General features: G+C 46.5%; 3 protein-coding genes across 3 annotated transcripts in view; 1 reads left to right on the top strand and 2 right to left on the bottom strand.

The window, feature by feature from the left end:
* Positions 1-277: 277 nt before the first annotated feature.
* Positions 278-3515, top strand: LOC135530856 (lipopolysaccharide-induced tumor necrosis factor-alpha factor homolog). Its single transcript, XM_064959027.1, has 4 exons — positions 278-336; positions 544-573; positions 1531-1663; positions 2827-3515. The coding sequence occupies exons 2-4, from the start codon at positions 549-551 to the stop codon at positions 2933-2935; spliced, it is 267 nt and encodes an 88-aa protein (XP_064815099.1). The 5' UTR covers positions 278-336; positions 544-548; the 3' UTR covers positions 2936-3515.
* Positions 3516-3611: 96 nt separating this feature from the next.
* On the bottom strand, positions 3612-13019 carry LOC135530855 (mesothelin-like protein). Its single transcript, XM_064959026.1, has 5 exons — positions 12970-13019; positions 9500-9633; positions 6765-6859; positions 4979-5222; positions 3612-4854 (listed from the first exon to the last, which is right to left on the bottom strand). The coding sequence occupies exons 2-5, from the start codon at positions 9594-9596 to the stop codon at positions 4760-4762; spliced, it is 531 nt and encodes a 176-aa protein (XP_064815098.1). The 5' UTR covers positions 9597-9633; positions 12970-13019; the 3' UTR covers positions 3612-4759.
* An 8-nt stretch (positions 13020-13027) lies between these two features.
* Positions 13028-27706, bottom strand: part of LOC135530858 (uncharacterized) — a gene marked incomplete at its 5' end in the record, with an annotated part of 55708 nt that continues 41029 nt past the window's right edge. The window contains 6 exons of the mRNA XM_064959030.1: positions 13028-13183; positions 13274-13435; positions 18808-18998; positions 19797-19932; positions 20452-20542; positions 22073-22263. Coding sequence (XP_064815102.1) covers positions 13043-13183; positions 13274-13435; positions 18808-18998; positions 19797-19932; positions 20452-20542; positions 22073-22263 — 912 coding nt within the window. The remainder of the gene's footprint in view (positions 13184-13273; positions 13436-18807; positions 18999-19796; positions 19933-20451; positions 20543-22072; positions 22264-27706) is intronic.

Below are 27706 nucleotides of genomic sequence, written 5' to 3'. Positions count from 1 at the left end.
AGTAGATAACAGGACAGGCTGTTTGGTAGGAGACAGGACAGTAGATAACAGTACAGGCTGTTTGGTAGGAGACAGGGGACAGTAGATAACAGTACAGGCTGTTTGGTGGGAGACAGGGGACAGTAGATAACAGGACAGGCTGTTTGGTAGGAGACAGGACAGTAGATAACAGGACAGGCTGTTTGGTAGGAGACAGGGGACAGTAGATAACAGGACAGGCTGTTGGGTGGATCCGGCTCCTGACTCCGTTCACCCTCCCGTGTTACTGAGTAGTAGAAAAGCACCAGACTCGTTGTGGACCAGCAGAGCAGTAAGACTCTCCCTTACAGCAGATCTGTAAGTACTTTATAAGAGATTTATGTGTCTGTTATTGGAAAAGTAATGATGAACAATGGAAGCTTATCAAAAAAACAAGACTGTTTTATTCGTAGTTTGAATGTTTGAACGTTTTCTCTATGGTTATCAGCATTTGTTGAGTGTTCCATTAGTGTGTTGTACGTCGTTCTGTGTTCTCTGTTGGTTCTCATCTCTCTTTCCTCTCAGGGAGGATGGCCAACGTCCAGGTGCCTGTTGGTATGTCCTACTGTACTTTGGGTTGAGTGAAACTCTTGTTAACTATAAAGGAAGTCAAACAGCCGTGTGTTTTCAGTGGACAGATAAGTTGGAAGAAAGTAAATAATGAATGAATGAATTTAATGGATGAATTGATAAATGAATGAAGCCATGCTGTGAGGTACTGTAGGAATGAATGAATGAATTTAATGAATGAATTGATAAATGAATGAAGCCATGCTGTGAAGTACTGTAGGAATGAATGAATGAATTTAATGGATGAATTGATAAATGAATGAAGCCATGCTGTGAGGTACTGTAGGAATGAATGAATGAATGAATTTAATGGATGAATTGATAAATGAATGAAGCCATGTTGTGAGGTACTGTAGGAATGAATGAATTTAATGGATGAAGCCATGCTGTGAGGTACTGTAGGAATGAATGAATTAATTTAATGGATGAAGCCATGCTTTGAGGTACTGTAGGAATGAATGAATGAATTTAATGGATGAATTGATAAATGAATGCAGCCATGCTGTGAGGTACTGTAGGAATGAATGAATGAATTTAATGGATGAAGCCATGCTGTGAGGTACTGTAGGAATGAATGAATGAATTTAATGGATTAATTGATAAATGAATGCAGCCATGCTGTGAGGTACTGTAGGAATGAATGAATGAATTTAATGGATGAAGCCATGCTGTGAGGTACTGTAGGAATGAATTAATTAATTTAATGGATGAAGCCATGCTGTGAGGTACTGTAGGAATGAATGAATGAATTTAATGGATTAATTGATAAATGAATGCAGCCATGCTGTGAGGTACTGTAGGAATGAATTAATTAATTTAATGGATGAATTGATAAATGAATGAAGCCATGCTGTGAGGTACTGTAGGAATGAATGAGTTAACACATTAATGCATCAGAGAATGAACTAATACTTTGTCTACTCCCCCCTCCCCCTCCTCCAGTGGCCATCGGTGCGTTTGGGGACAGTCCTGTCCAGATGACCTGTCCTACCTGCCACCAGACCGTGGTCACTAAGGTTGACTTCTCCTCTGGCGTCCTCACCTACCTCTTCTGTGGGGGACTCTTCTTCTGTGGGTATGTACAAGAGAGTTTCAAAGCTCACTATATTAAATTGCATATAATTTAATTAAAGTCCCATTTCATAAGGAATGTTACAAACTGGACTATATTTCGTAACTGACTTAGATGAGGTTGTGATTGGGTGTAAATTTGGCGTTGGCCGCCTCGTTGGCCGCCTCGTTGGCCGCCTCGTTGGCCGCCTCGTTGGCCGCCTCGTTGGCCGCCTCGTTGGCCGCCTCGTTGGCCGCCTCGTTGGCCGCCTCGTTGGCCGCCTCGTTGGCCGCCTCGTTGGCCGCCTCGTTGGCCGCCTCGTTGGCCGCCTCGTTGGCCGCCTCGTTGGCCGCCTCGTTGGCCGCCTCGTTGGCCGCCTCGTTGGCCGTGTAATTTCAGTGTGTTGGTCTTTTTTAACTGCCATTTCCTGGAAGTCAGACCCTTTTCCCACAAACCAAGCTAATTTCTCTGAGCTTCAGAGTCCTCTTCCTTCACCACATGTTGTGAGGTTGTGCTTCCATGTTTTCTCCAGACTTGCCCCAGAGGGAATTGTTGATATGTTGGTCAATTGTTTATTCTAGATAACATTTTCTTTGGAAAAATGCACCAAAAATGCATTTTTACAGATAGAAAGATTAAGTATTTATCCACAATTCCTTCGCCACTATGGCCTATTTATTGCCTTAACTCCCATCTCACCTCCTTTGCTCTCACTGTATATATACTTTAAAAAAAATTATACTGTATTATTGACTGTATGTTTGTTTATTCCATGTGTAACTCTGTGTTGTTGTATGTGTCGAATTGCTACGCTTTATCTTGGCCAGGTCGCACTTGCAAATGAGAACTTGTTCTCAACTAGCCTACCTGGTTAAATGAAGGTGAAATAAAATACATTTAAAAAATCCGCTCTGGACAATTCGGGGCCTGGAGTGTTTTAACAAAATGAAACCAAAATATTTAAGCTGACTTCATTCAGGTTGAAATGCATTTGTGCAAATATGCAAATAGTATATTTAATGAGATATTTGAATGCAATATTTTGGAAAACATTTTTATACAAAATGTATTTAATTTGTGTCTACATTTAACTGGTAAAAGATGATTGTGATTAAGAGAAATAAAACCCCTTTTAGGCCTTAAGATGCATCTCCATACAATGTTTGACCTTTGTTGTTTCTCCTCAGGTTTGTTCTGGGTTGCTGTCTCATCCCGTTCTGTTTCGACAGGCTCAAAGACGCCAAGCACACGTGTCCCTCCTGCAAGACCATCCTGGGGGTTTATAAGCGCTTATAAGCGGCAGGAGACTCCCGTGTCTTTTGGGAAGCTAGCTACAACATTGTGTCTTGTCTTCTGAGACAAGTTGCTCTTCCAACACAGTCTGTTGTTTCTCTCAGCTTCCACCCAGTAGAACTGAACAGCAGGCTACCACGTGATTGAAAGACAAATTAGTTTAACTCAATAGAACAATTTAACCGTCACAGAATGTTGTCATTGACAGTGTTCCGTCCCATCCTGCCCTCTCCCTTGCCATGCAGTTAACGGTTGCCTTGGCAACGGCAAAAAATGTACGACTTAACTTAGATTTAACTCAATAGAACAATTGAATTGTCATTGACAGTGTTCCATCCCGTCCTGTCCCTTGTTAGGCAGTTCACCGCTGCCTTGGCAACGGTAAAATATGTGTGCCATAGAAATAGACAACATAGAATGTGAGTGTTCATGGTTTGATGGTTGTTGTATGATCTGTAAGTTAAATTACTCTAATTGTCTCAGTGCAGCACCGTGAGTCTTTCTGATTGAGTACTGGTTTGTTAGGAATAAACGGAGCCCTGAGAAATACAATCATTTCACAACCGCTAAACTGTTTTGTTAATGTGTAGAAAAACTATTTTTTTTAATTATCAGCTGTTAGTTCATAGGCTGTTTATTTCTTTATAAATAAAATTGAAAAAATTTGGGGGGGGGGGGATTGTGTAATAATATACATTTTTATTAATTAAACCATACATTCAACATCTGCTATTTAGTATCATCAAATGGCAGCATTGAGAAGACGGTCAACAGTTCGAGCTGACATGAACAAAAGCACAGTGACATTCTAATGACAATCATTCTGCACTAGAAGAATTGGTTGTCATGACATTGAACAGGGTTTTGGCTCGGTAGATACGTGTTGGAGACACTAACCCTGAGAAAAACAAATGGCTGTCCCAGAAAGACGACATCGCCAACACAAGACTTCTTTGTCATGTAATGAAATACCTTCATATTTTCACCCGAAGGCAAAGACAAAGGGCTCTATTCAATCCACATCGTGGAAGTTCAGCGTTCCAGCATCGTTTACATTGAAAGGCCATGTTCCCGTAGCGTAGACAGCATTCATGGTAAATGCTGCAGACCTTGGCTCAACAGGAAATGATCTTTCAGCTACACAGACTGAATAGAGCCCTACAAATTCTTCTTTAAACAACGTTCCAACCACCAAAACAGAAAATAGTTCATTCCAACCACCAAGACAGAACAGACTTCATTCCAACCAAGACAGAACAGACTTCATTCCAACCACCAAGACAGAACAGACTTCATTCCAACCAAGACAGAACAGACTTCATTCCAACCACCAAGACAGAACAGACTTCATTCCAACCACCAAGACAGAACAGACTTCATTCCAACCACCAAGACAGAACAGACTTCATTCCAACCACTAAGACAGAACAGACTTCATTCCAACCACCAAGACAGAACAGACTTCATTCCAACCACTAAGACAGAACAGACTTCATTCCAACCACCAAGACAGAACAGACTTCATTCCAACCACTAAGACAGAACAGACTTCATTCCAACCACCAAGACAGAACAACATACAAAGTGACACTTAAATAAAACGGTGTGCAGAACTTGTCAGAACAGAAACATTGACGTGACTAAAGTGCTAGATTGTTTTATAGTCTTTTGATAGGTCCAGTATATCCAGTGATATTTACAATATCTAAGGCACTGCCTGACTCTAAATGTATACATTTTTGTTTCCTGTTTGAGCCGAATGTGACTTGATGCTATGGAGTCAGTTAACTCTCTCACTCTGAAATATAAAATCTCTGAAATCAGTGTTTAAATCAGTGTAGAATGGTACAGGACAGCGACGGCCAGAGTGGTGAGGAGAAGGTGGAGGCCGAACGTTGGTCTGTTGATCGCTCCGCCGCTCGCTACACAGAAACAAAACATGCATTATAACTTCACTGAAGCTCAAATCATAATTCTCTCTCTCGGAGCTCACAGAGAAATGAAAGTGAATCGGCTGATCTTTCACAGATAAAAAGGAACATTTACGTTTTCCTGTAGTAGTAGTAGCAGCAGTTCCTCCAGTTACCCCTGCACTGGTAGGAAGTATGATGGTTCCCACGCCAACCGTGATGGGGTCAGCCTTGCCTCCCTTCAGACCCAGCCCCAGATAGTCCAGGTCGGCCTGGAAACGGGTGCTGATCCAGGTCCGGACCGCGCTCTGGTTCTCATAGCTCTTCAGCTCTGGCAGGTTAGAACCCAGCAGACCTTTGACCTGGCTCACACCCAGAGTCTGAGGGTGGAGGGGTTAGGGGGATAACGACAGACAGAAGGTGGAGGGGTTAGGGGGATAACGACAGACAGTCTGAGGGGTTAGGGGGATAACGACAGACAGACATGTATGTAGGTAGGTTGGTAGGTAGTTTAACCACCTGTATAACAGTAGGTAGGTAGGTAGGTAGTATAACCACCTGTATAACAGTAGGTAGGTAGGTAGGTAGTATAACCACCTGTATAACAGTAGGTAGGTAGGTAGGTAGGTAGTATAACCACCTGTATAACAGTAGGTAGGTAGGTAGGTAGGATAACCACCTGTATAACAGTAGGTAGGTAGGTAGGTAGGTAGTATAACCACCTGTATAACAGTAGGTAGGTAGTATAACCACCTGTATAACAGTAGGTAGGTAGTATAACCACCTGTATAACAGTAGGTAGGTAGGTAGGTAGGTAGGTAGGTAGTATAACCACCTGTATAACAGTAGGTAGGTAGGATACACACCTGTATAACAGTAGGTAGGTAGGTAGGTAGATAGTATAACCACCTGTATAACAGTAGGTAGGTAGGATACACACCTGTATAACAGTAGGTAGGTAGTATAACCACCTGTATAACAGTAGGTAGATAGGATACACACCTGTATAACAGTAGGTAGGTAGGATACACACCTGTATAACAGTAGGTAGGTAGTATAACCACCTGTATAACAGTAGGTAGGTAGGATACACACCTGTATAACAGTAGGTAGGTAGGATACACACCTGTATAACAGTAGGTAGGTAGGTAGGTAGTATAACCACCTGTATAACAGTAGGTAGGTAGGATACACACCTGTATAACAGTAGGTAGGTAGTATAACCACCTGTATAACAGTAGGTAGGTAGGATACACACCTGTATAACAGTAGGTAGGTAGTATAACCACCTGTATAACAGTAGGTAGGTAGTATAACCACCTGTATAACAGTAGGTAGATAGTATAACCACCTGTATAACAGTAGGTAGGTAGGATACACACCTGTATAACAGTAGGTAGGTAGGATACACACCTGTATAACAGTAGGTAGGTAGGTAGGTAGTATAACCACCTGTATAACAGTAGGTAGGTAGGATACACACCTGTATAACAGTAGGTAGGTAGTATAACCACCTGTATAACAGTAGGTAGGTAGTATAACCACCTGTATAACAGTAGGTAGGTAGGATACACACCTGTATAACAGTAGGTAGGTAGGATACACACCTGTATAACAGTAGGTAGGTAGGTAGGTAGGTAGGTAGGTAGATAGTATAACCACCTGTATAACAGTAGGTAGGTAGGTAGGTAGATAGTATAACCACCTGTATAAAGGTAGGTAGGTAGGATACACACCTGTATAACAGTAGGTAGGTAGGATACACACCTGTATAACAGTAGGTAGGTAGTATAACCACCTGTATAACAGTAGGTAGGTAGTATAACCACCTGTATAACAGTAGGTAGGTAGGATACACACCTGTATAACAGTAGGTAGGTAGGATACACACCTGTATAACAGTAGGTAGGTAGGATACACACCTGTATAACAGTAGGGTCCAGGCTGATGAAAGTGTCCATGTCCATACTGATGTCAGAGGTGGACAGACGCTGGATGTAGGCGGAGTCAGCACCACCTAGTGGACAGACAGAGAGTAGGCGGAGTCAGCACCCCCTAGTGGACAGACAGAGAGTAGGCGGAGTCAGCACCACCTAGTGGACAGACAGAGAGTAGACAGTCAGCACCCCCTAGTGGACAGACAGAGAGTAGGCTGAGTCAGCACCACCTAGTGGACAGACAGAGTAGACTGAGTCAGCACCACCTAGTGGACAGACAGAGAGTAGACAGTCAGCACCCCCTAGTGGACAGACAGAGAGTAGGCGGAGTCAGCACCACCTAGTGGACAGACAGAGAGTAGACAGTCAGCACCCCCTAGTGGACAGACAGAGAGTAGGCTGAGTCAGCACCACCTAGTGGACAGACAGAGTAGACTGAGTCAGCACCACCTAGTGGACAGACAGAGTAGACTCGTATCTAAACTTCTGACTTCAACTGTATGTATGGCTGTTAGCTGGTAGGAGGTACCTATGTATGGCTGTGTTAGCTGGTAGGAGGTACCTATGTATGGCTGTGTTAGCTGGTAGGAGGTACCTATGTATGGCTGTGTTAGCGGGTATGAGGTACCTATGTATGGCTGTGATAGCTGGTAGGAGGTATCTATGTATGGCTGTGTTAGCTGGTAGGAGGTACCTATGTATGGCTGTGTTAGCGGGTATGAGGTACCTATGTATGGCTGTGATAGCTGGTAGGAGGTATCTATGTATGGCTGTGTTAGCTGGTAGGAGGTACCTATGTATGGCTGTGATAGCTGGTAGGAGGTACCTATGTATGGCTGTGATAGCTGGTAGGAGGTACCTATGTATGGCTGTGTTAGCTGGTAGGAGGTATCTATGTATGGCTGTGTTAGCTGGTAGGAGGTATCTATGTATGGCTGTGTTAGCTGGTAGGAGGTACCTATGTATGGCTGTGTTAGCTGGTAGGAGGTACCTATGTATGGCTGTGTTAGCTGGTAGGAGGTACCTATGTATGGCTGTGATAGCTGGTAGGAGGTACCTATGTATGGCTGTGATAGCTGGTAGGAGGTACCTATGTATGGCTGTGTTAGCTGGTAGGAGGTACCTATGTATGGCTGTGATAGCTGGTAGGAGGTACCTATGTATGGCTGTGTTAGCTGGTAGGAGGTACCTATGTATGGCTGTGTTAGCTGGTAGGAGGTACCTATGTATGGCTGTTAGCTGGTAGGAGGTACCTATGTATGGCTGTTAGCTGGTAGGAGGTACCTATGTATGGCTGTGTTAGCTGGTAGGAGGTACCTATGTATGGCTGTTAGCTGGTAGGAGGTACCTATGTATGGCTGTGTTAGCTGGTAGGAGGTACCTATGTATGGCTGTTAGCTGGTAGGAGGTACCTATGTATGGCTGTGTTAGCTGGTAGGAGGTACCTATGTATGGCTGTGTTAGCTGGTAGGAGGTATGTATGTATGGCTGTGATAGCTGGTAGGAGGTACCTATGTATGGCTGTGATAGCTGGTAGGAGGTACCTATGTATGGCTGTGTTAGCTGGTAGGAGGTACCTATGTATGGCTGTTAGCTGGTAGGAGGTACCTATGTATGGCTGTGTTAGCTGGTAGGAGGTACCTATGTATGGCTGTTAGCTGGTAGGAGGTACCTATGTATGGCTGTGTTAGCTGGTAGGAGGTACCTATGTATGGCTGTGTTAGCTGGTAGGAGGTACCTATGTATGGCTGTGTTAGCTGGTAGGAGGTACCTATGTATGGCTGTGATAGCTGGTAGGAGGTACCTATGTATGGCTGTGATAGCTGGTAGGAGGTACCTATGTATGGCTGTGTTAGCTGGTAGGAGGTACCTATGTATGGCTGTTAGCTGGTAGGAGGTACCTATGTATGGCTGTGTTAGCTGGTAGGAGGTACCTATGTATGGCTGTTAGCTGGTAGGAGGTACCTATGTATGGCTGTGTTAGCTGGTAGGAGGTACCTATGTATGGCTGTGTTAGCTGGTAGGAGGTACCTATGTATGGCTGTTAGCTGGTAGGAGGTACCTATGTATGGCTGTGTTAGCTGGTAGGAGGTACCTATGTATGGCTGTGTTAGCTGGTAGGAGGTACCTATGTATGGCTGTGTTAGCTGGTAGGAGGTACCTATGTATGGCTGTGTTAGCTGGTAGGAGGTACCTATGTATGGCTGTTAGCTGGTAGGAGGTACCTATGTATGGCTGTGTTAGCTGGTAGGAGGTACCTATGTATGGCTGTGTTAGCTGGTAGGAGGTACCTATGTATGGCTGTGTTAGCTGGTAGGAGGTACCTATGTATGGCTGTGTTAGCTGGTAGGAGGTACCTATGTATGGCTGTGTGAGCTGGTAGGAGGTACCTATGTATGGCTGTGTTAGCTGGTAGGAGGTACCTATGTATGGCTGTGTGAGCTGGTAGGAGGTACCCATGTATGGCTGTGTTAGCTGGTAGGAGGTACCTATGTATGGCTGTGTGAGCTGGTAGGAGGTACCTATGTATGGCTGTGTTAGCTGGTAGGAGGTACCTATGTATGGCTGTGTTAGCTGGTAGGAGGTACCTATGTATGGCTGTGTTAGCTGGTAGGAGGTACCTATGTATGGCTGTGTTAGCTGGTAGGAGGTACCTATGTATGGCTGTGTTAGCTGGTAGGAGGTACCTATGTATGGCTGTGTTAGCTGGTAGGAGGTACCTATGTATGGCTGTGTTAGCTGGTAGGAGGTAGCGGAGACAGTACTACGGCTCTGGAAGGCCCCTTCAGCGATGATGAACAGCGCTCTCTTCTTCATTATGTTGCAGTTGGTCACCGTCAGGGCATTGGCCTTACTGCAAAACGGGGAAACAGATAACACACCCGTCTTATTGTCGTACATCACACGTCAACACACCCGTCTTATTGTCGTACATCACACGTCAACACACCCGTCTTATTGTCGTACATCACACGTCAACACACCCGTCTTATTGTCGTACATCACACGTCAACACACCCGTCTTATTGTCGTACATCACACGTCAACACACCCGTCTTATTGTCGCTGGTCACACGTCAACACACCCGTCTTATTGTCGTACATCACACGTCAACACACCCGCCTTATTGTCGTACATCACACGTCAACACACCCGTCTTATTGTCGTACATCACACGTCAACACACCCGTCTTATTGTCGTACATCACACGTCAACACACCCGTCTTATTGTCGTACATCACACGTCAACACACCCGTCTTATTGTCGTACATCACACGTCAACACACCCGTCTTATTGTCGTACATCACACGTCAACACACCCGTCTTATTGTCGTACATCACACGTCAACACACCCGTCTTATTGTCGTACATCACACGTCAACACACCCGTCTTATTGTCGTACATCACACGTCAACACACCCGTCTTATTGTCGTACATCACACGTCAACACACCCGTCTTATTGTCGTACATCACACGTCAACACACCCGTCTTATTGTCGTACATCACAGGTCAACACACCCGTCTTATTGTCGTACATCACAGGTCAACACACCCGTCTTATTGTCGTACATCACAGGTCAACGCACCCGTCTTATTGTCGTACATCACAGGTCAACGCACCCGTCTTATTGTCGTACATCACAGGTCAACGCACCCGTCTTATTGTCGTACATCACAGGTCAACGCACCCGTCTTATTGTCGTACATCACAGGTCAACGCACCCGTCTTATTGTCGTACATCACACGTCAACGCACCCGTCTTATTGTCGTACATCACAGGTCAACACACCCGTCTTATTGTCGTACATCACACGTCAACACACCCGTCTTATTGTCGTACATCACACGTCAACACACCCGTCTTATTGTCGTACATCACACGCAACACACCCGTCTTATTGTCGTACATCACACGTCAACACACCCGTCTTATTGTCGTACATCACACGTCAACACACCCGTCTTATTGTCGTTCATCACACGTCAACACACCCGTCTTATTGTCGTACATCACACGTCAACACACCCGTCTTATTGTCGTACATCACACGTCAACACACCCGTCTTACTGTCGTACATCACACGTCAACACACCCGTCTTACTGTCGTACATCACACGTCAACACACCCGTCTTATTGTCGTTCATCACACGTCAACACACCCGTCTTATTGTCGTACATCACACGTCAACACACCCGTCTTATTGTCGTACATCACACGTCAACACACCCGTCTTATTGTCGTACATCACACGTCAACACACCCGTCTTATTGTCGTACATCACACGTCAACACACCCGTCTTATTGTCGTACATCACACGTCAACACACCCGTCTTATTGTCGTTCATCACACGTCAACACACCCGTCTTATTGTCGTACATCACACCCGTCTTATTGTCGTACATCACACGTCGACACTCGTCTTATTGTCGTACATCACACGTCGACACTCGTCTTATTGTCGTACATCACACGTCGACACACCCGTCTTATTGTCGTACATCACACGTCGACACACCCGTCTTATTGTCTGACATCACACGTCAACACACCCGTCTTATTGTCTGACATCACACGTCAACACACCCGTCTTATTGTCGTACATCACACGTCAACACACCCGTCTTATTGTCGTACATCACACGTCAACACACCCGTCTTATTGTCGTATTTCACACGTCAACACACCCGTCTTATTGTCGTACATCACACGTCAACACACCCGTCTTATTGTCGTACATCACACGTCAACACACCCGTCTTATTGTCGTACATCACACGTCAACACACCCGTCTTATTGTCGTACATCACACGTCAACACACCCGTCTTATTGTCGTTCATCACACGTCCAACACACCCGTCTTATTGTCGTACATCACACGTCAACACACCCGTCTTATTGTCGTACATCACACGTCAACACACCCGTCTTATTGTCGTACATCACACGTCAACACACCCGTCTTATTGTCGTACATCACACGTCAACACACCCGTCTTATTGTCGTACATCACACGTCAACACACCCGTCTTATTGTCGTACATCACACGTCAACACACCCGTCTTATTGTCGTACATCACACGTCAACACACCCGTCTTATTGTCGTACATCACACGTCAACACACCCGTCTTAGTGTTACAATTTTTCCTATGAAAAATGTTGGCCTTGTTACCCACATCTTAGTAATAAGGGTAACAGTTATTACTATTACATTACTGTGTTATAGGCTACAGGAGGCTGGTGACTAGTGAACACAGGTTGGGTCCTCCTCTCGGTCTTACCTCAGGCTACTCTGTGTAATGGTCTACAGGAGGCTGGTGTCTAGTGAACACAGGTTGGGTCCTCCGATGGAGGCTGGTGTCTAGTGAACACAGGTTGGGTCCTCCTCTCGGTCTTACCTCAGGCTACTCTGTGTAATGGTCTACAGGAGGCTGGTGTCTAGTGAACACAGGTTGGGTCCTCCTCTCGGTCTTACCTCAGGCTACTCTGTGTAATGGTCTACAGGAGGCTGGTGTCTAGTGAACACAGGTTGGGTCCTCCTCTCGGTCTTACCTCAGGCTACTCTGTGTAATGGTCTACAGGAGGCTGGTGACTAGTGAACACAGATTGGGTCCTCCTCTCGGTCTTACCTCAGGCTACTCTGTGTAATGGTCTACAGGAGGCTGGTGTCTAGTGAACACAGGTTGGGTCCTCCTCTCGGTCTTACCTCAGGCTACTCTGTGTAATAGTCTTCAGGAGACTGATGTCTAGTGAACACAGGTTGGGTCCTCCTCTCGGTCTTACCTCAGGCTACTCTGTGTAATGGTCTTCAGGAGGCTGGTGTCTAGTGAACACAGGTTGGGTCCTCCTCTCGGTCTTACCTCAGGCTACTCTGTGTAATGGTCTACAGGAGGCTGGTGTCTAGTGAACACAGGTTGGGTCCTCCTCTCGGTCTTACCTCAGGCTACTCTGTGTAATGGTCTACAGGAGGCTGGTGTCTAGTGAACACAGGTTGGGTCCTCCTCTCGGTCTTACCTCAGGCTACTCTGTGTAATGGTCTACAGGAGGCTGGTGTCTAGTGAACACAGGTTGGGTCCTCCTCTCGGTCTTACCTCAGGCTACTCTGTGTAATGGTCTACAGGAGGCTGGTGTCTAGTGAACACAGGTTGGGTCCTCCTCTCGGTCTTACCTCAGGCTACTCTGTGTAATGGTCTTCAGGAGGCTGATGTCTAGTGAACACAGGTTGGGTCCTCCTCTCGGTCTTACCTCAGGCTACTCTGTGTAATGGTCTTCAGGAGGCTGGTGTCTAGTGAACACAGGTTGGGTCCTCCGATGGAGTTGAGCTCTGCACTGCCCAGAGTATTTCCTGAGTTCCTCAGGTACTTACTGATGATGGCCTGCGCCTATCGGGGGGACATGAAGAGATTGGTCAATGGCCGACTGATTGATTGGTTAATCACTTGACAGACAGACAGACAAATATATCTGGTTACCATGGCAGCATCCCAGTCTCCATTGGAGGAGTCCATCAGAGCTGACAGTGTGTCGATCTTGGTGATGTTCCACATGGTGATGTCAGCGTTAGTGGCAACGCGCGAAGCAGGCCCAAGAACCTGCACCTTCGCTTCTGGGATGGTGGAGTATGCGGAGTAGGCCTGACGGGCGGGACACAGGAAACAGGAAGTACAGTCACATAATCTAACAGGAGGATAATAAAGCTTCATAACACCCATGTCATACTATCTGTACATTCAGACCTGAAGATAATGTATTTATATCAGGTCAGATGTAATGATAATGTATGTACATCAGGTCAGATGTAATGATAATGTATGTACATCAGGTCAGATGTAACGATAATGTATGTACATCAGGTCAGATGTAATGATAATGTATGTACATCAGGTCAGATGTAATTGTAATGTATTTATATCAGGTCAGATGTAATGATAATGTATGTACATCATGTCAGATGTAATGATAATGTATGTACATCATGTCAGATGTAATGATAATGTATGTACATCAGGTCAGATGTAATGATAATGTATTTATATCAGATCATATGTAATGATAATGTATTTATATCAGGTCAGATGTAACGATAATGTATGTACATCAGGTCAGATGTAATGATAATGTATTCATATCAGGTCAGATGTAATTATAATGTATTCAAATCAGGTCATATGTAATGATAATGGATTTATATCTGGTCAGATGTAATGATAATGTATTCATATCAGGTCCGATGTAATGATAATGTATGTACATCAGGTCAGATGTAATGATAATGTATTTATATCAGGTCAGATGTAATGATAATGTGTTCATATCAGGTCAGATGTAATGATAATGTATGTGTATCAGGTCAGATTTAATGATAATGTATGTGTATCAGGTCAGATGTAATGATAATGTATTCATATCAGGTCAGATGTAACGATAATGTATTTATACCAGGTCAGATGTAACGATACTGTATTCATATCAGGTCAGATGTAATGATAATGTATTCATATCATGTCAGATGTAATGATAATGTATTCATATCAGGTCAGATGTAATGATAATGTATTTATATCAGGTCAGATGTAATGATAATGTATTTATATCAGGTCAGAGGCAATGATAATGTATTTATATCAGGTCAGAGGTAATGATCATGTATTTATATCAGGTCAGAGGCAATGATGTATGTACATCAGGTCAGATGTAATGATAATGTATGTACATCAGGTCAGATGTAATGATAATGTATATACATCAGGTCAGATGTAATGATAATGTATTTATATCAGGTCATATGTAATGATAATGTATTTATATCAGGTCAGGTGTAATGATAATGTATGTACATCAGGTCAGGTGTAATGATAATGTATTCATATCAGGTCAGATGTAATGATAATGTATGTACATCAGGTCAGATGTAATGATAATGTATGTACATCAGGTCAGATGTAATGATAATGTATTCACATCAGGTCAGATGTAATGATAATGTATTTATATCAGGTCAGATGTAATGATAATGTATTTATATCAGGTCAGGTGTAATGATAATGTATTTATATCAGGTCAGGTGTAATGAGAATGTATTTATATCAGGTCAGAGGTAATGATAATGTATTTATATCAGGTCAGATGTAATGATAATGTATTCATACCAGGTCAGATGTAATGATAATGTATTCATATCAGGTCAGATGTGTGTGTACCGTACATGTGAATTAAGCGATACTCCATAACATAAGTCAATAAAAACCAGTCATCGCCTCAATCAGCTCTATGTTATACAGCTCTATGTTATACAGCTCTATGTTCAACCTACCTATTTGTAAATAAGGTAAATTCACTTTGTGTTAACTCCCCTGCCTGTATTCTGTCTCTAGTATCTTGGCACTGACGGAAACATGGATCACCACAGATAACACTGCTACTCCTACTGCTCTCTCTTCGTCCGCCCACGTGTTCTCTTCGTCCGCCCACGTGTTCTCGCAGACCCCGAGAGCTTCTGGTCAGCGGGGTGGTGGCACCGGGATCCTCATCTCTCCCAAGTGGTCATTCTCTCTCTCTCCCCTTACCCATCTGTCTATCGCCTCCTTTGAATTCCATGCTGTCACAGTTACCAGCCCTTTCAAGCTTAACATCCTTATCATTTATCGCCCTCCAGGTTCCCTCGGAGAGTTCATCAATGAGCTTGATGCCTTGATAAGCTCCTTTCCTGAGGACGGCTCACCTCTCACAGTCCTGGGCGACTTTAACCTCCCCACGTCTACCTTTGACTCATTCCTCTCTGCCTCCTTCTTTCCACTCCTCTCCTCTTTTGACCTCACCCTCTCACCTTCCCCCTACTCACAAGGCAGGCAATACGCTCGACCTCATCTTTACTAGATGCTGTTCTTCCACTAACCTCATTGCAACTCCCCTCCAAGTCTCCGACCACTACCTTGTATCCTTTTCCCTCTTGCTCTCATCCAACACTTCCCACACTGCCCCTACTCGGATGGTATCGCGCCGTCCCAACCTTCGCTCTCTCTCCCCCGCTACTCTCTCCTCTTCCATCCTATCATCTCTTCCCTCTGCTCATACCTTCTCCAACCTATCTCCTGATTCTGCCTCCTCAACCCTCCTCTCTTCCCTTTCTGCATCCTTTGACTCTCTATGTCCCCTATCCTCCAGGCCGGCTCGGTCCTCCCCTCCCGCTCCGTGGCTCGATGACTCACTGCGAGCTCACAGAACAGAGCTCCGGGCAGCCGAGCGGAAATGGAGGAAAACTCGCCTCCCTGCGGACCTGGCATTCTTTCACTCCCTCCTCTCTACATTTTCCTCCTCTGTCTCTGCTGCTAAAGCCACTTTCTACCACTCTAAATTCCAAGCATCTGCCTCTAACCCTAGGAAGCTCTTTGCCACCTTCTCCTCCCTCCTGAATCCTCCCCGCCCTCCTCCCCCTCCTCCCTCTCTGCAGATGACTTCGTCAACCATTTTGAAAAGAAGGTCGACGACATCCGATCCTCGTTTGCTAAGTCAAACAACACCGCTGGTTCTGCTCACACTGCCCTACCCTGTGCTCTGACCTCTTTCTCCCCTCTCTCTCCAGATGAAATCTCGCTTCTTGTGACGGCCGGCCGCCCAACAACCTGCCCGCTTGACCCTATCCCCTCCTCTCTTCTCCAGACCATTTCCGGAGACCTTCTCCCTTACCTCACCTCGCTCATCAACTCATCCCTGACCGCTGGCTACGTCCCTTCCGTCTTCAAGAGAGCGAGAGTTGCACCCCTTCTGAAAAAACCTACACTCGATCCCTCCGATGTCAACAACTACAGACCAGTATCCCTTCTTTCTTTTCTCTCCAAAACTCTTGAACGTGCCGTCCTTGGCCAGCTCTCCCGCTATCTCTCTCAGAATGACCTTCTTGATCCAAATCAGTCAGGTTTCAAGACTAGTCATTCAACTGAGACTGCTCTTCTCTGTATCACGGAGGCGCTCAGCTTTAGCAGTGCGAACTCTCTCTCCTCTGCTCTCATCCTTCTAGACCTATCGGCTGCCTTCGATACTGTGAACCATCAGATCCTCCTCTCCACCCTCTCCGAGTTGGGCATCTCCGGCGCGGCCCACGCTTGGATTGCGTCCTACCTGACAGGTCGCTCCTACCAGGTGGCGTGGCGAGAATCTGTCTCCTCGCCACGCGCTCTCACCACTGGTGTCCCCCAGGGCTCTGTTCTAGGCCCTCTCCTATTCTCGCTATACACCAAGTCACTTGGCTCTGTCATAACCTCACATGGTCTCTCCTATCATTGCTATGCAGACGACACACAATTAATCTTCTCCTTTCCCCCTTCTGATGACCAGGTGGCGAATCGCATCTCTGCATGTCTGGCAGACATATCAGTGTGGATGACGGATCACCACCTCAAGCTGAACCTCGGCAAGACGGAGCTGCTCTTCCTCCCGGGGAAGGACTGCCCGTTCCATGATCTCGCCATCACGGTTGACAACTCCATTGTGTCCTCCTCCCAGAGCGCTAAGAACCTTGGCGTGATCCTGGACAACACCCTGTCGTTCTCAACCAACATCATGGCGGTGGCCCGTTCCTGTAGGTTCATGCTCTACAACATCCGCAGAGTACGACCCTGCCTCACACAGGAAGCGGCGCAGGTCCTAATCCAGGCACTTGTCATCTCCCGTCTGGATTACTGCAACTCGCTGTTGGCTGGGCTCCCTGCCTGTGCCATTACACCCCTACAACTCATCCAGAACGCCGCAGCCCGTCTGGTGTTCAACCTTCCCAAGTTCTCTCACGTCACCCCGCTCCTCCGCTCTCTCCACTGGCTTCCAGTTGAAGCTCGCATCCGCTACAAGACCATGGTGCTTGCCTACGGAGCTGTGAGGGGAACGGCACCGCAGTACCTCCAGGCTCTGATCAGGCCCTACACCCAAGCAAGGGCACTGCGTTCATCCACCTCTGGCCTGCTCGCCTCCCTACCACTGAGGAAGTACAGTTCCCGCTCAGCCCAGTCAAAACTGTTCGCTGCTCTGGCCCCCAATGGTGGAACAAACTCCCTCACGACGCCAGGACAGCGGAGTCAATCACCACCTTCCGGAGACACCTGAAACCCCACCTCTTCAAGGAATACCTAGGATAGGATAAGTAATCCTTCTCACCCCCCCCCCCTTAATGATTTAGATGCACTATTGTAAAGTGGCTGTTCCACTGGATGTCAGAAGGTGAATTCACCAATTTGTAAGTCGCTCTGGATAAGAGCGTCTGCTAAATGACTTAAATGTAAATGTAAATGCTGTCTATCCCCAACAGAACCATGTCACCAGGTAACATTCTGACTGTGTTGTCTATCCCCAACAGCACCATATCACCAGGTAACATTCTGACTGTGTGGTCTATAACCAACAGCACCATATCACCAGGTAACATTCTGACTGTGTTGTCTATAACCAACAGCACCATATCACCAGGTAACATTCTGACTGTGTGGTCTATAACCAACAGCACCATATCACCAGGTAACATTCTGACTGTGTTGTCTATAACCAACAGCACCATATCACCAGGTAACATTCTGACTGTGTTGTCTATCCCCAACAGCACCATATCACCAGGTAACATTCTGGCTGTGTGGTCTATAACCAACAGCACCATATCACCAGGTAACATTCTGACTGTGTTGTCTATCCCCAACAGCACCATATCACCATGTAACATTCTGACTGTGTTGTCTATCACTATCAGCACCATATCACCAGGTAACATTCTGACTGTGTTGTCTATCACCAACAGCACCATATCACCAGGTAACATTCTGACTGTGTTGTCTATCCCCAACAGCACCATATCACCAGGTAACATTCTGACTGTGTTGTCTATCACTAGCAGCACCATATCACCAGGTAACATTCTGACTGTGTTGTCTATAACTAGGAGCACCATATCACCAGATAACATTCTGTGTTAATGCACCTGGTGAATAAAGTTGATTCTGATTATTTGTCCGAAAGCGTACAGTACCTCTCTGAGTCTCGCCAGGACCACTTCAAGGTATTCCAGGTCGTCCACCTTGGCGGTGATGGCGTCCAGGTTGTCAACGACTGTCTTGGCCGTCAGGCAGCAGTTGAACTTGGTCACGGTCTCGTAGTCGAAGGGGAACGAAGTCTCACTGATAGTGACCTGCGTGATATTTCCCACTGTGCATTCACTCACTGTGGACAGGGAGGAGAGTACTGTCATTCACTCACTATGGACAGGGAGGAGATTACTGTCATTCACTCACTATGGACAGGGAGGAGATTACTGTCATTCACTCACTATGGACAGGGAGGAGAGTACTGTCATTCACTCACTATGGACAGGGAGGAGAGTACTGTCATTCACTCACTATGGACAGGGAGGAGAGTACTGTCATTCACTATGGACAGGGAGGAGAGTACTGTCATTCACTCACTATGGACAGGGAGGAGAGTACTGTCATTCACTCACTATGGACAGACAGACAGACAGGCAGACAGACAGACAGTTATACCCTCTTCAGCAGGAGGAGGGAGGAGAGACAGACAGACAGACAGACAGACAGACTGACAGACCCTCTTCAGCAGGAGGAGGGAGGACAGACAGACAGACAGACAGTTATTCCCTCTTCAGCAGGAGGAGGGAGGAGAGAGACAGACAGACAGACAGACAGACAGACAGACAGACAGACAGTTATTCCCTCTTCAGCAGGAGGAGGGAGGAGAGAGACAGACAGACAGACAGACAGACAGACAGTTATTCCCTCTTCAGCAGGAGGAGGGAGGAGAGAGACCGACACACAGACAGACATTCCCTCTTCAGCAGGAGGAGAGAGACAGACAGACAGACAGACAGACAGACAGACAGTTATTCCCTCTTCAGCAGGAGGAGGGAGACAGACAGACAGACAGACAGACAGACATTCCCTCTTCAGCAGGAGGAGGGAGGAGAGAGACAGACAGTAATGGTATATTAGTGCAGGGGAGACACACCTATGGAGCGTTTGGACTGTGATTGGTCGATGATGGACTGTCTGATAGCCGTCTTCATCCTCCTCTTCTTCTGTCTGGACGTTCCGCTCTTCCTCAGCAGCTTCAGGAACGACTGTTGGAACTGGCCCTTTACTTTCTGGAGAACAACACAACACAGCCTGTAAACACACACACACACACACACACACACACACACACACACACACACACACACACACACACACACACACACACACACACACACACACACACACACACAGCCTGTAAACACACACACACGCACGCACGCACGCACGCACACACACACACACACACACACACACACAGCCTGTAAACACACACACACACACACACACACACACACAGCCTGTAAACACACACACGCACGCACGCACGCACGCACACACACACACACACACACACACACACACACACACACACACACACACACACACACACACACACACACACACACACACACACACACACACACAGCCTGTAAACACACACACACACACACACACACACACACACACACACACACAGCCTGTAAACACACACACGCACGCACGCACGCACAGACACACACAGACACACACACACACACACACACACACAGCATGCGCGCACACAGCCAGATGTCGTGGTTTGTGACCTTAGAGAAGTTCTTGTAGAAGGAGGATGTTAGGTAGAGAGGAAGAACGCCCAGGTTGTCCAGGGTCTCTCTGTTCCAGGTAGCTGGGAGTCTGGAGAAACACACAGTACAGACTCAACTATACTGTTGATGGGAAACTCACACAGTACAGACTCAACTATACTGTTGATGGGAAACTCTCACAGTACAGACTCAACTATACTGTTGATGGGAAACTCACACAGTACAGACTCAACTATACTGTTGATGGGAAACTCTCACAGTACAGACTCAACTATACTGTTGATGGGAAACTCTCACAGTACAGACTCAACTATACTGTTGATGGGAAACTCACACAGTACAGACTCAACTATACTGTTGATGGGAAACTCACACAGTACAGACTCAACTATACTGTTGATGGGAAACTCACACAGTACAGACTCAACTATACTGTTGACAGGAAACTCACTCACTCTCACAGTACAGACTCAACTATACTGTTGATGGGAAACTGTCACAGTACAGACTCAACTATACTGTTGACGGGAAACTCTCACAGTACAGACTCAACTATACTGTTGATGGGAAACTCTCACAGTACAGACTCAACTATACTGTTGACGGGAAACCCTCACAGTACAGACTCAACTATACTGTTGATGGGAAACTCTCACAGTACAGACTCAACTATACTGTTGACGGGAAACTCTCACAGTACAGACTCAACTATACTGTTGATGGGAAACTCTCACAGTACAGACTCAACTATACTGTTGATGAGTCAGTCAGTCAGTCAGTCAGTCAGTCAGTCAGTTTCAGACCAGTCAGTCAGTTTCAGCCCAGTCAGTCAGTTTCAGACCAGTCATCAGTTTCAGACCAGTCAGTCAGTTTCAGCCCAGTCAGTCAGTTTCAGCCCAGTCAGTCAGTCAGTCAGTCAGTCAGTCAGTCAGTCAGTCAGTCAGCCAGTCAGTCAGTCAGTTTCAGACCAGTCATCAGTTTCAGACCAGTCAGTCAGTCAGTCAGTCAGTCAGTTTCAGACCAGTCAGTCAGTCAGTCAGTCAGTCAGTTTCAGACCAGTCAGTCAGTCAGTCAGTCAGTCAGTCAGTTTCAGACCAGTCAGTCAGTCAGTCAGTCAGTCAGTCAGTCAGTCAGTCAGTTTCAGACCAGTCAGTCAGTCAGTCAGTCAGTCAGTTTCAGACCAGTCAGTCAGTCAGTCAGTCAGTCAGTCAGTCAGTCAGTCAGTTTCAGACCAGTCAGTCAGTCAGTCAGTCAGTCAGTCAGTCAGTCAGTCAGTTTCAGACCAGTCAGTCAGTCAGTCAGTCAGTCAGTCAGTCAGTCAGTCAGTCAGTTTCAGACCAGTCAGTCAGTCAGTCAGTCAGTCAGTCAGTTTCAGACCAGTCAGTCAGTCAGTCAGTCAGTCAGTCAGTCAGTCAGTCAGTCAGTCAGTCAGTTTCAGACCAGTCAGTCAGTCAGTCAGTCAGCCAGTCAGTCAGTCAGTCAGTTTCAGCCCAGTCAGTCAGTCAGTCAGTCAGTCAGTTTCAGACCAGTCAGTCAGTCAGTCAGTCAGTCAGTTTCAGCCCAGTCAGTCAGTCAGTCAGATGCGTTTGTTTAATTCCATGTTTCCATGTTGACTTACCCGTACTGTGTTTTCCCAGACGTCAACAGCGTTTCTATGGCAGCCACCTGTTCATCGGTGAGGTCATTACAGTTTTGTAGTTTCTGCAGGATGAGCTGGTCAGAGTTCTGGATATAGGAACCGTCCAGAACACACACCATGTTACCTAGGACCTGCAGGTTGTCACTGCTCAGAACCGTGCCGCTGATACCCTGCAGGGACAGATGGACACAACACAGCACTGACATCACGACTTCCAATCAGGTCGCATCAAATGCAAACTCATATAATGAGCATTTCTATATTGCCATTCTGTATTGTCATTCTATATTGTCATTCTATATTGTCATTCTATATTGCCATTCTATATTGTCATTCTATATTGTCATTCTATATTGCCATTACATATTGTCATTCTGTATTGTCATTCTATATTGTCATTCTGTATTGTCATTCTGTATTGTCATTCTATATTGTCATTCTGTATTGTCATTCTATATTGCCATTACATATTGTCATTCTGTATTGTCATTCTATATTGTCATTCTATATTGTCATTCTATATTGTCATTCTGTATTGTCATTCTATATTGCCATTCTATATTGTCATTCTGTATTGTCATTCTGTATTGTCATTCTATATTGCAATTACATATTGTCATTCTGTATTGCCATTCTATATTGCAATTACATATTGTCATTCTGTATTGCCATTCTATATTGCCATTCTATATTGCCGTTATATATTGCCGTTCTATATTGTCATTCTAAACTCCAAAAAAAAACACTTTTCAACCCATAAATCATCTACAAAATAAACTCAGCAAAAATATTTACGGATCTTTTTCAGGACCCTGTCTTTCAAAGAAAATTCATAAAAATCCAAATAACCTCACAGATCTTCATTGTAAAGGGTTTCCCATGCTTGTTCAATGAACCATGAACAATTAATGAACATGCACCTGTGGAACGGTCATTAAGACACTAACAGCTTGCAGACGGTAGGCAATTAAGGTTACAGTTATGAACACTTAGGACTCGAAAGAGGCCTTTCTACTGACTCTGGAAACACCAAAAGAAAGATGCCCAGGGTCCCTGCTCATCTGTGTGAACGTGCCTTAGAGGACTGCAGATGTGACCAGGGCAATAAATTACAATGTCCGTACTGTGAGACGCCTAAGACAGCGCTACAGGGAGACAGGATGGACAGCTGATCGTCCTCGCAGTGGCAGACCACATGTAACAACACCTGCACAGGATCGGTACATCCGAACATCACACCTGCGGGACAGGTACAGGATGGCAACAACAACTGCCCGAGTTACACCAGGAACGCACAATTTCTCTGTTGCTATCCCCCCCCCCCCAGGGTTAACCAGACTCGTTCAGATGCTACTGTTGCTATCCCCCCCCAGGGTTAACCAGACTCATTCAGATGCTACTGTTGCTATTCCCCCCAGGGTTAACCAGACTCATTCAGATGCTACTGTTGCTATCCCCCCCCCAGGGTTAACCAGACTCATTCAGATGCTACTGTTGCTATTCCCCCCCCAGGGTTAACCAGACTCATTCAGATGCTACTGTTGCTATCCCCCCCCAGGGTTAACCAGACTCATTCAGATGCTACTGTTGCTATCCCCCCCCAGGGTTAACTAGACTCATTCAGATGCTACTGTTGCTATTCCCCCCCCCAGGGTTAACCAGACTCATTCAGATGCTACTGTTGCTATCCCCCCCCAGGGTTAACCAGACTCGTTCAGATGCTACTGTTGCTATTCCCCCCCCCCAGGGTTAACCAGACTCGTTCAGATGCTACTGTTGCTATCCCCCCCCCAGGGTTAACTAGACTCATTCAGATGCTACTGTTGCTATTCCCCCCCCAGGGTTAACCAGACTCATTCAGATGATACTGTTGCTATTTCCCCCCCCCCCCAGGGTTAACCAGACTCATTCAGATGATACTGTTGCTATTTCCCCCAGGGTTAACCAGACTCATTCAGATGCTACTGTTGCTATCCCCCCAGGGTTAACCAGACTCATTCAGATGCTACTGTTGCTATCCCCCCAGGGTTAACCAGACTCATTCAGATGCTACTGTTGCTATTTCCCCCCCAGGGTTAACCAGACTCGCTTCAGATGCTACTGTTGCTATTCCCCCCAGGGTTAACCAGACTCATTCAGATGCTACTGTTGCTATCCCCCCCCAGGGTTAACCAGACTCATTCAGATGCTACTGTTGCTATTCCCCCCCCCCAGGGTTAACCAGACTCATTCAGATGCTACTGTTGCTATCCCCCAGACTCCCCCAGGGTTAACCAGACTCATTCAGATGCTACTGTTGCTATTCCCCCCAGGGTTAACCAGACTCATTCAGATGCTACTGTTGCTATTCCCCCCCCAGGGTTAACCAGACTCATTCAGATGCTACTGTTGCTATTCCCCCCCCAGGGTTAACCAGACTCATTTAGATGCTACTGTTGCTATCCCCCCAGGGTTAACCAGGCTCATTCAGATGCTACTGTTGCTATCCCCCCAGGGTTAACCAGACTCATTCAGATGCTACTGTTGCTATCCCCCCCCCCAGGGTTAACCAGACTCATTCAGATGCTACTGTTGCTATCCCCCCCCAGGGTTAACCAGACTCATTCAGATGCTACTGTTGCTATCCCCCCCCCAGGGTTAACCAGACTCATTCAGATGCTACTGTTGCTATTCCCCCCCCCAGGGTTAACCAGACTCATTCAGATGCTACTGTTGCTATCCCCCCCAGGGTTAACCAGACTCATTCAGATGCTACTGTTGCTATCCCCCCCAGGGTTAACCAGACTCATTCAGATGCTACTGTTGCTATTCCCCCCCAGGGTTAACCAGACTCATTCAGATGCTACTGTTGCTATCCCCCCCCAGGGTTAACCAGACTCATTCAGATGCTACTGTTGCTATCCCCCCAGGGTTAACCAGACTCATTCAGATGCTACTGTTGCTATCCCCCCAGGGTTAACCAGACTCATTCAGATGCTACTGTTGCTATTCCCCCCCCCCCCCAGGGTTAACCAAACTCATTCAGATGCTACTGTTGCTATCCCCCCCCCAGGGTTAACCAGACTCATTCAGATGCTACTGTTGCTATCCCCCCCAGGGTTAACCAGACTCATTCAGATGCTACTGTTGCTATCCCCCCCCAGGGTTAACCAGACTCATTCAGATGCTACTGTTGCTATTCCCCTATCCCAGGGTTAACCAGACTCATTCAGATGCTACTGTTGCTATCCCCCCCAGGGTTAACCAGACTCATTCAGATGCTACTGTTGCTATTCCCCCCCCCCAGGGTTAACCAGACTCATTCAGATGCTACTGTTGCTATCCCCCCCCAGGGTTAACCAGACTCATTCAGATGCTACTGTTGCTATCCCCCCCAGGGTTAACCAGACTCATTCAGATGCTACTGTTGCTATCCCCCCCCAGGGTTAACCAGACTCATTCAGATGCTACTGTTGCTATCCCCCCCCAGGGTTAACCAGACTCATTCAGATGCTACTGTTGCTATCCCCCCCAGGGTTAACCAGACTCATTCAGATGCTTCTGTTGCTATCCAGACTCATTCAGATGCTACTGTTGCTATCCCCCAGGGTTAACCAGACTCATTCAGATGCTACTGTTGCTATCCCCCCAGGGTTAACCAGACTCATTCAGATGCTACTGTTGCTATCCCCCCAGGGTTAACCAGGTTCATTCAGATGCTACTGTTGCTATCCCCCCCAGGGTTAACCAGACTCATTCAGATGCTACTGTTGCTATCCCCCCCCCAGGGTTAACCAGACTCATTCAGATGCTACTGTTGCTATCCCCCCCCAGGGTTAACCAGACTCATTCAGATGCTACTGTTGCTATCCCCCCCAGGGTTAACCAGACTCATTCAGATGCTACTGTTGCTATTCCCCCCCAGGGTTAACCAGACTCATTCAGATGCTACTGTTGCTATTCCCCCCCAGGGTTAACCAGACTCATTCAGATGCTACTGTTGCTATCCCCCCAGGGTTAACCAGACTCATTCAGATGCTACTGTTGCTATCCCCCCCAGGGTTAACCAGACTCATTCAGATGCTACTGTTGCTATTCCCCCCCCAGGGTTAACCAGACTCATTCAGATGCTACTGTTGCTATCCCCCCCAGACTCAGGGTTAAGACTCATTCAGATGCTACTGTTGCTATCCCCCCCCAGGGTTAACCAGATTCAGATGCTACTGTTGCTATCCCCCCCAGGGTTAACCAGACTCATTCAGATGCTACTGTTGCTATCCCCCCCCCAGGGTTAACCAGACTCATTCAGATGCTACTGTTGCTATCCCCCCCAGGGTTAACCAGACTCATTCAGATGCTACTGTTGCTATCCCCCCAGGGTTAACCAGACTCATTCAGATGCTACTGTTGCTATCCCCCCCCCCAGGGTTAACCAGACTCATTCAGATGCTACTGTTGCTATCCCCCCAGGGTTAACCAGACTCATTCAGATGCTACTGTTGCTATCCCCCCCCAGGGTTAACCAGACTCATTCAGATGCTACTGTTGCTATCCCCCCCCCCAGGGTTAACCAGACTCATTCAGATGCTACTGTTGCTATCCCCCCCTCAGGGTTAACCAGACTCATTCAGATGCTACTGTTGCTATCCCCCCCAGGGTTAACCAGACTCATTCAGATGCTACTGTTGCTATGCTACTGGGTTAACCAGACTCATTCAGATGCTACTGTTGCTATCCCCCCCCCAGGGTTAACCAGACTCATTCAGATGCTACTGTTGCTATCCCCCCCCAGGGTTAACCAGACTCATTCAGATGCTACTGTTGCTATCCCCCCCCAGGGTTAACCAGACTCATTCAGATGCTACTGTTGCTATCCCCCCAGGGTTAACCAGACTCATTCAGATGCTACTGTTGCTATCCCCCCCCCAGGGTTAACCAGACTCATTCAGATGCTACTGTTGCTATCCCCCCCAGGGTTAACCAGACTCATTCAGATGCTACTGTTGCTATCCCCCCCAGGGTTAACCAGACTCATTCAGATGCTACTGTTGCTATCCCCCCAGGGTTAACCAGACTCATTCAGATGCTACTGTTGCTATCCCCCCAGGGTTAACCAGACTCATTCAGATGCTACTGTTGCTATTCCCCCCCCCCAGGGTTAACCAGACTCATTCAGATGCTACTGTTGCTATTCCCCCCAGGGTTAACCAGACTCATTCAGATGCTACTGTTGCTATCCCCCCAGGGTTAACCAGACTCATTCAGATGCTACTGTTGCTATCCCCCCCAGGGTTAACCAGACTCATTCAGATGCTACTGTTGCTATCCCCCCCCCCCCCCAGGGTTAACCAGACTCATTCAGATGCTACTGTTGCTATCCCCCCAGGGTTAACCAGACTCATTCAGATGCTACTGTTGCTATCCCCCCAGGGTTAACCAGACTCATTCAGATGCTAGGGTTAACCAGACTCATTCAGATGCTACTGTTGCTATTCCCCCAGATGCTAGGGTTAACCAGACTCATTCAGATGCTACTGTTGCTATCCCCCAGACTCATTCAGATGCTACTGTTATCCCCCCAGGGTTAACCAGACTCATTCAGATGCTACTGTTGCTATCCCCCCAGGGTTAACC

This window comes from Oncorhynchus masou, unplaced genomic scaffold, assembly GCF_036934945.1.
Source record: "Oncorhynchus masou masou isolate Uvic2021 unplaced genomic scaffold, UVic_Omas_1.1 unplaced_scaffold_1441, whole genome shotgun sequence".
In the NCBI taxonomy this organism is placed as follows: domain Eukaryota; kingdom Metazoa; phylum Chordata; class Actinopteri; order Salmoniformes; family Salmonidae; genus Oncorhynchus; species Oncorhynchus masou.
This window is presented reverse-complemented; position numbering and strand designations above follow the sequence as displayed.

Coding starts and splice junctions, on each gene's coding strand:
- LOC135530856 (XM_064959027.1), top strand. CDS start 549: ATGGCCAACGTCCAGGTGCCTGTTG. Junction 574..1,530: donor CAACGTCCAGGTGCCTGTTG/GTATGTCCTACT, acceptor CCCCTCCTCCAG/TGGCCATCGGTGCGTTTGGG. Junction 1,664..2,826: donor GGGGGACTCTTCTTCTGTGG/GTATGTACAAGA, acceptor GTTTCTCCTCAG/GTTTGTTCTGGGTTGCTGTC.
- LOC135530855 (XM_064959026.1), bottom strand. CDS start 9,596: ATGAAGAAGAGAGCGCTGTTCATCATCGCTGAAGGGGCCTTCCAGAGC. Junction 6,860..9,499: donor GCTAACACAGCCATACATAG/GTACCTCCTACC, acceptor TCTGTCCACTAG/GTGGTGCTGACTCCGCCTAC. Junction 4,855..4,978: donor TACTACTACTACAGGAAAAC/GTAAATGTTCCT, acceptor GTTTCTGTGTAG/CGAGCGGCGGAGCGATCAAC.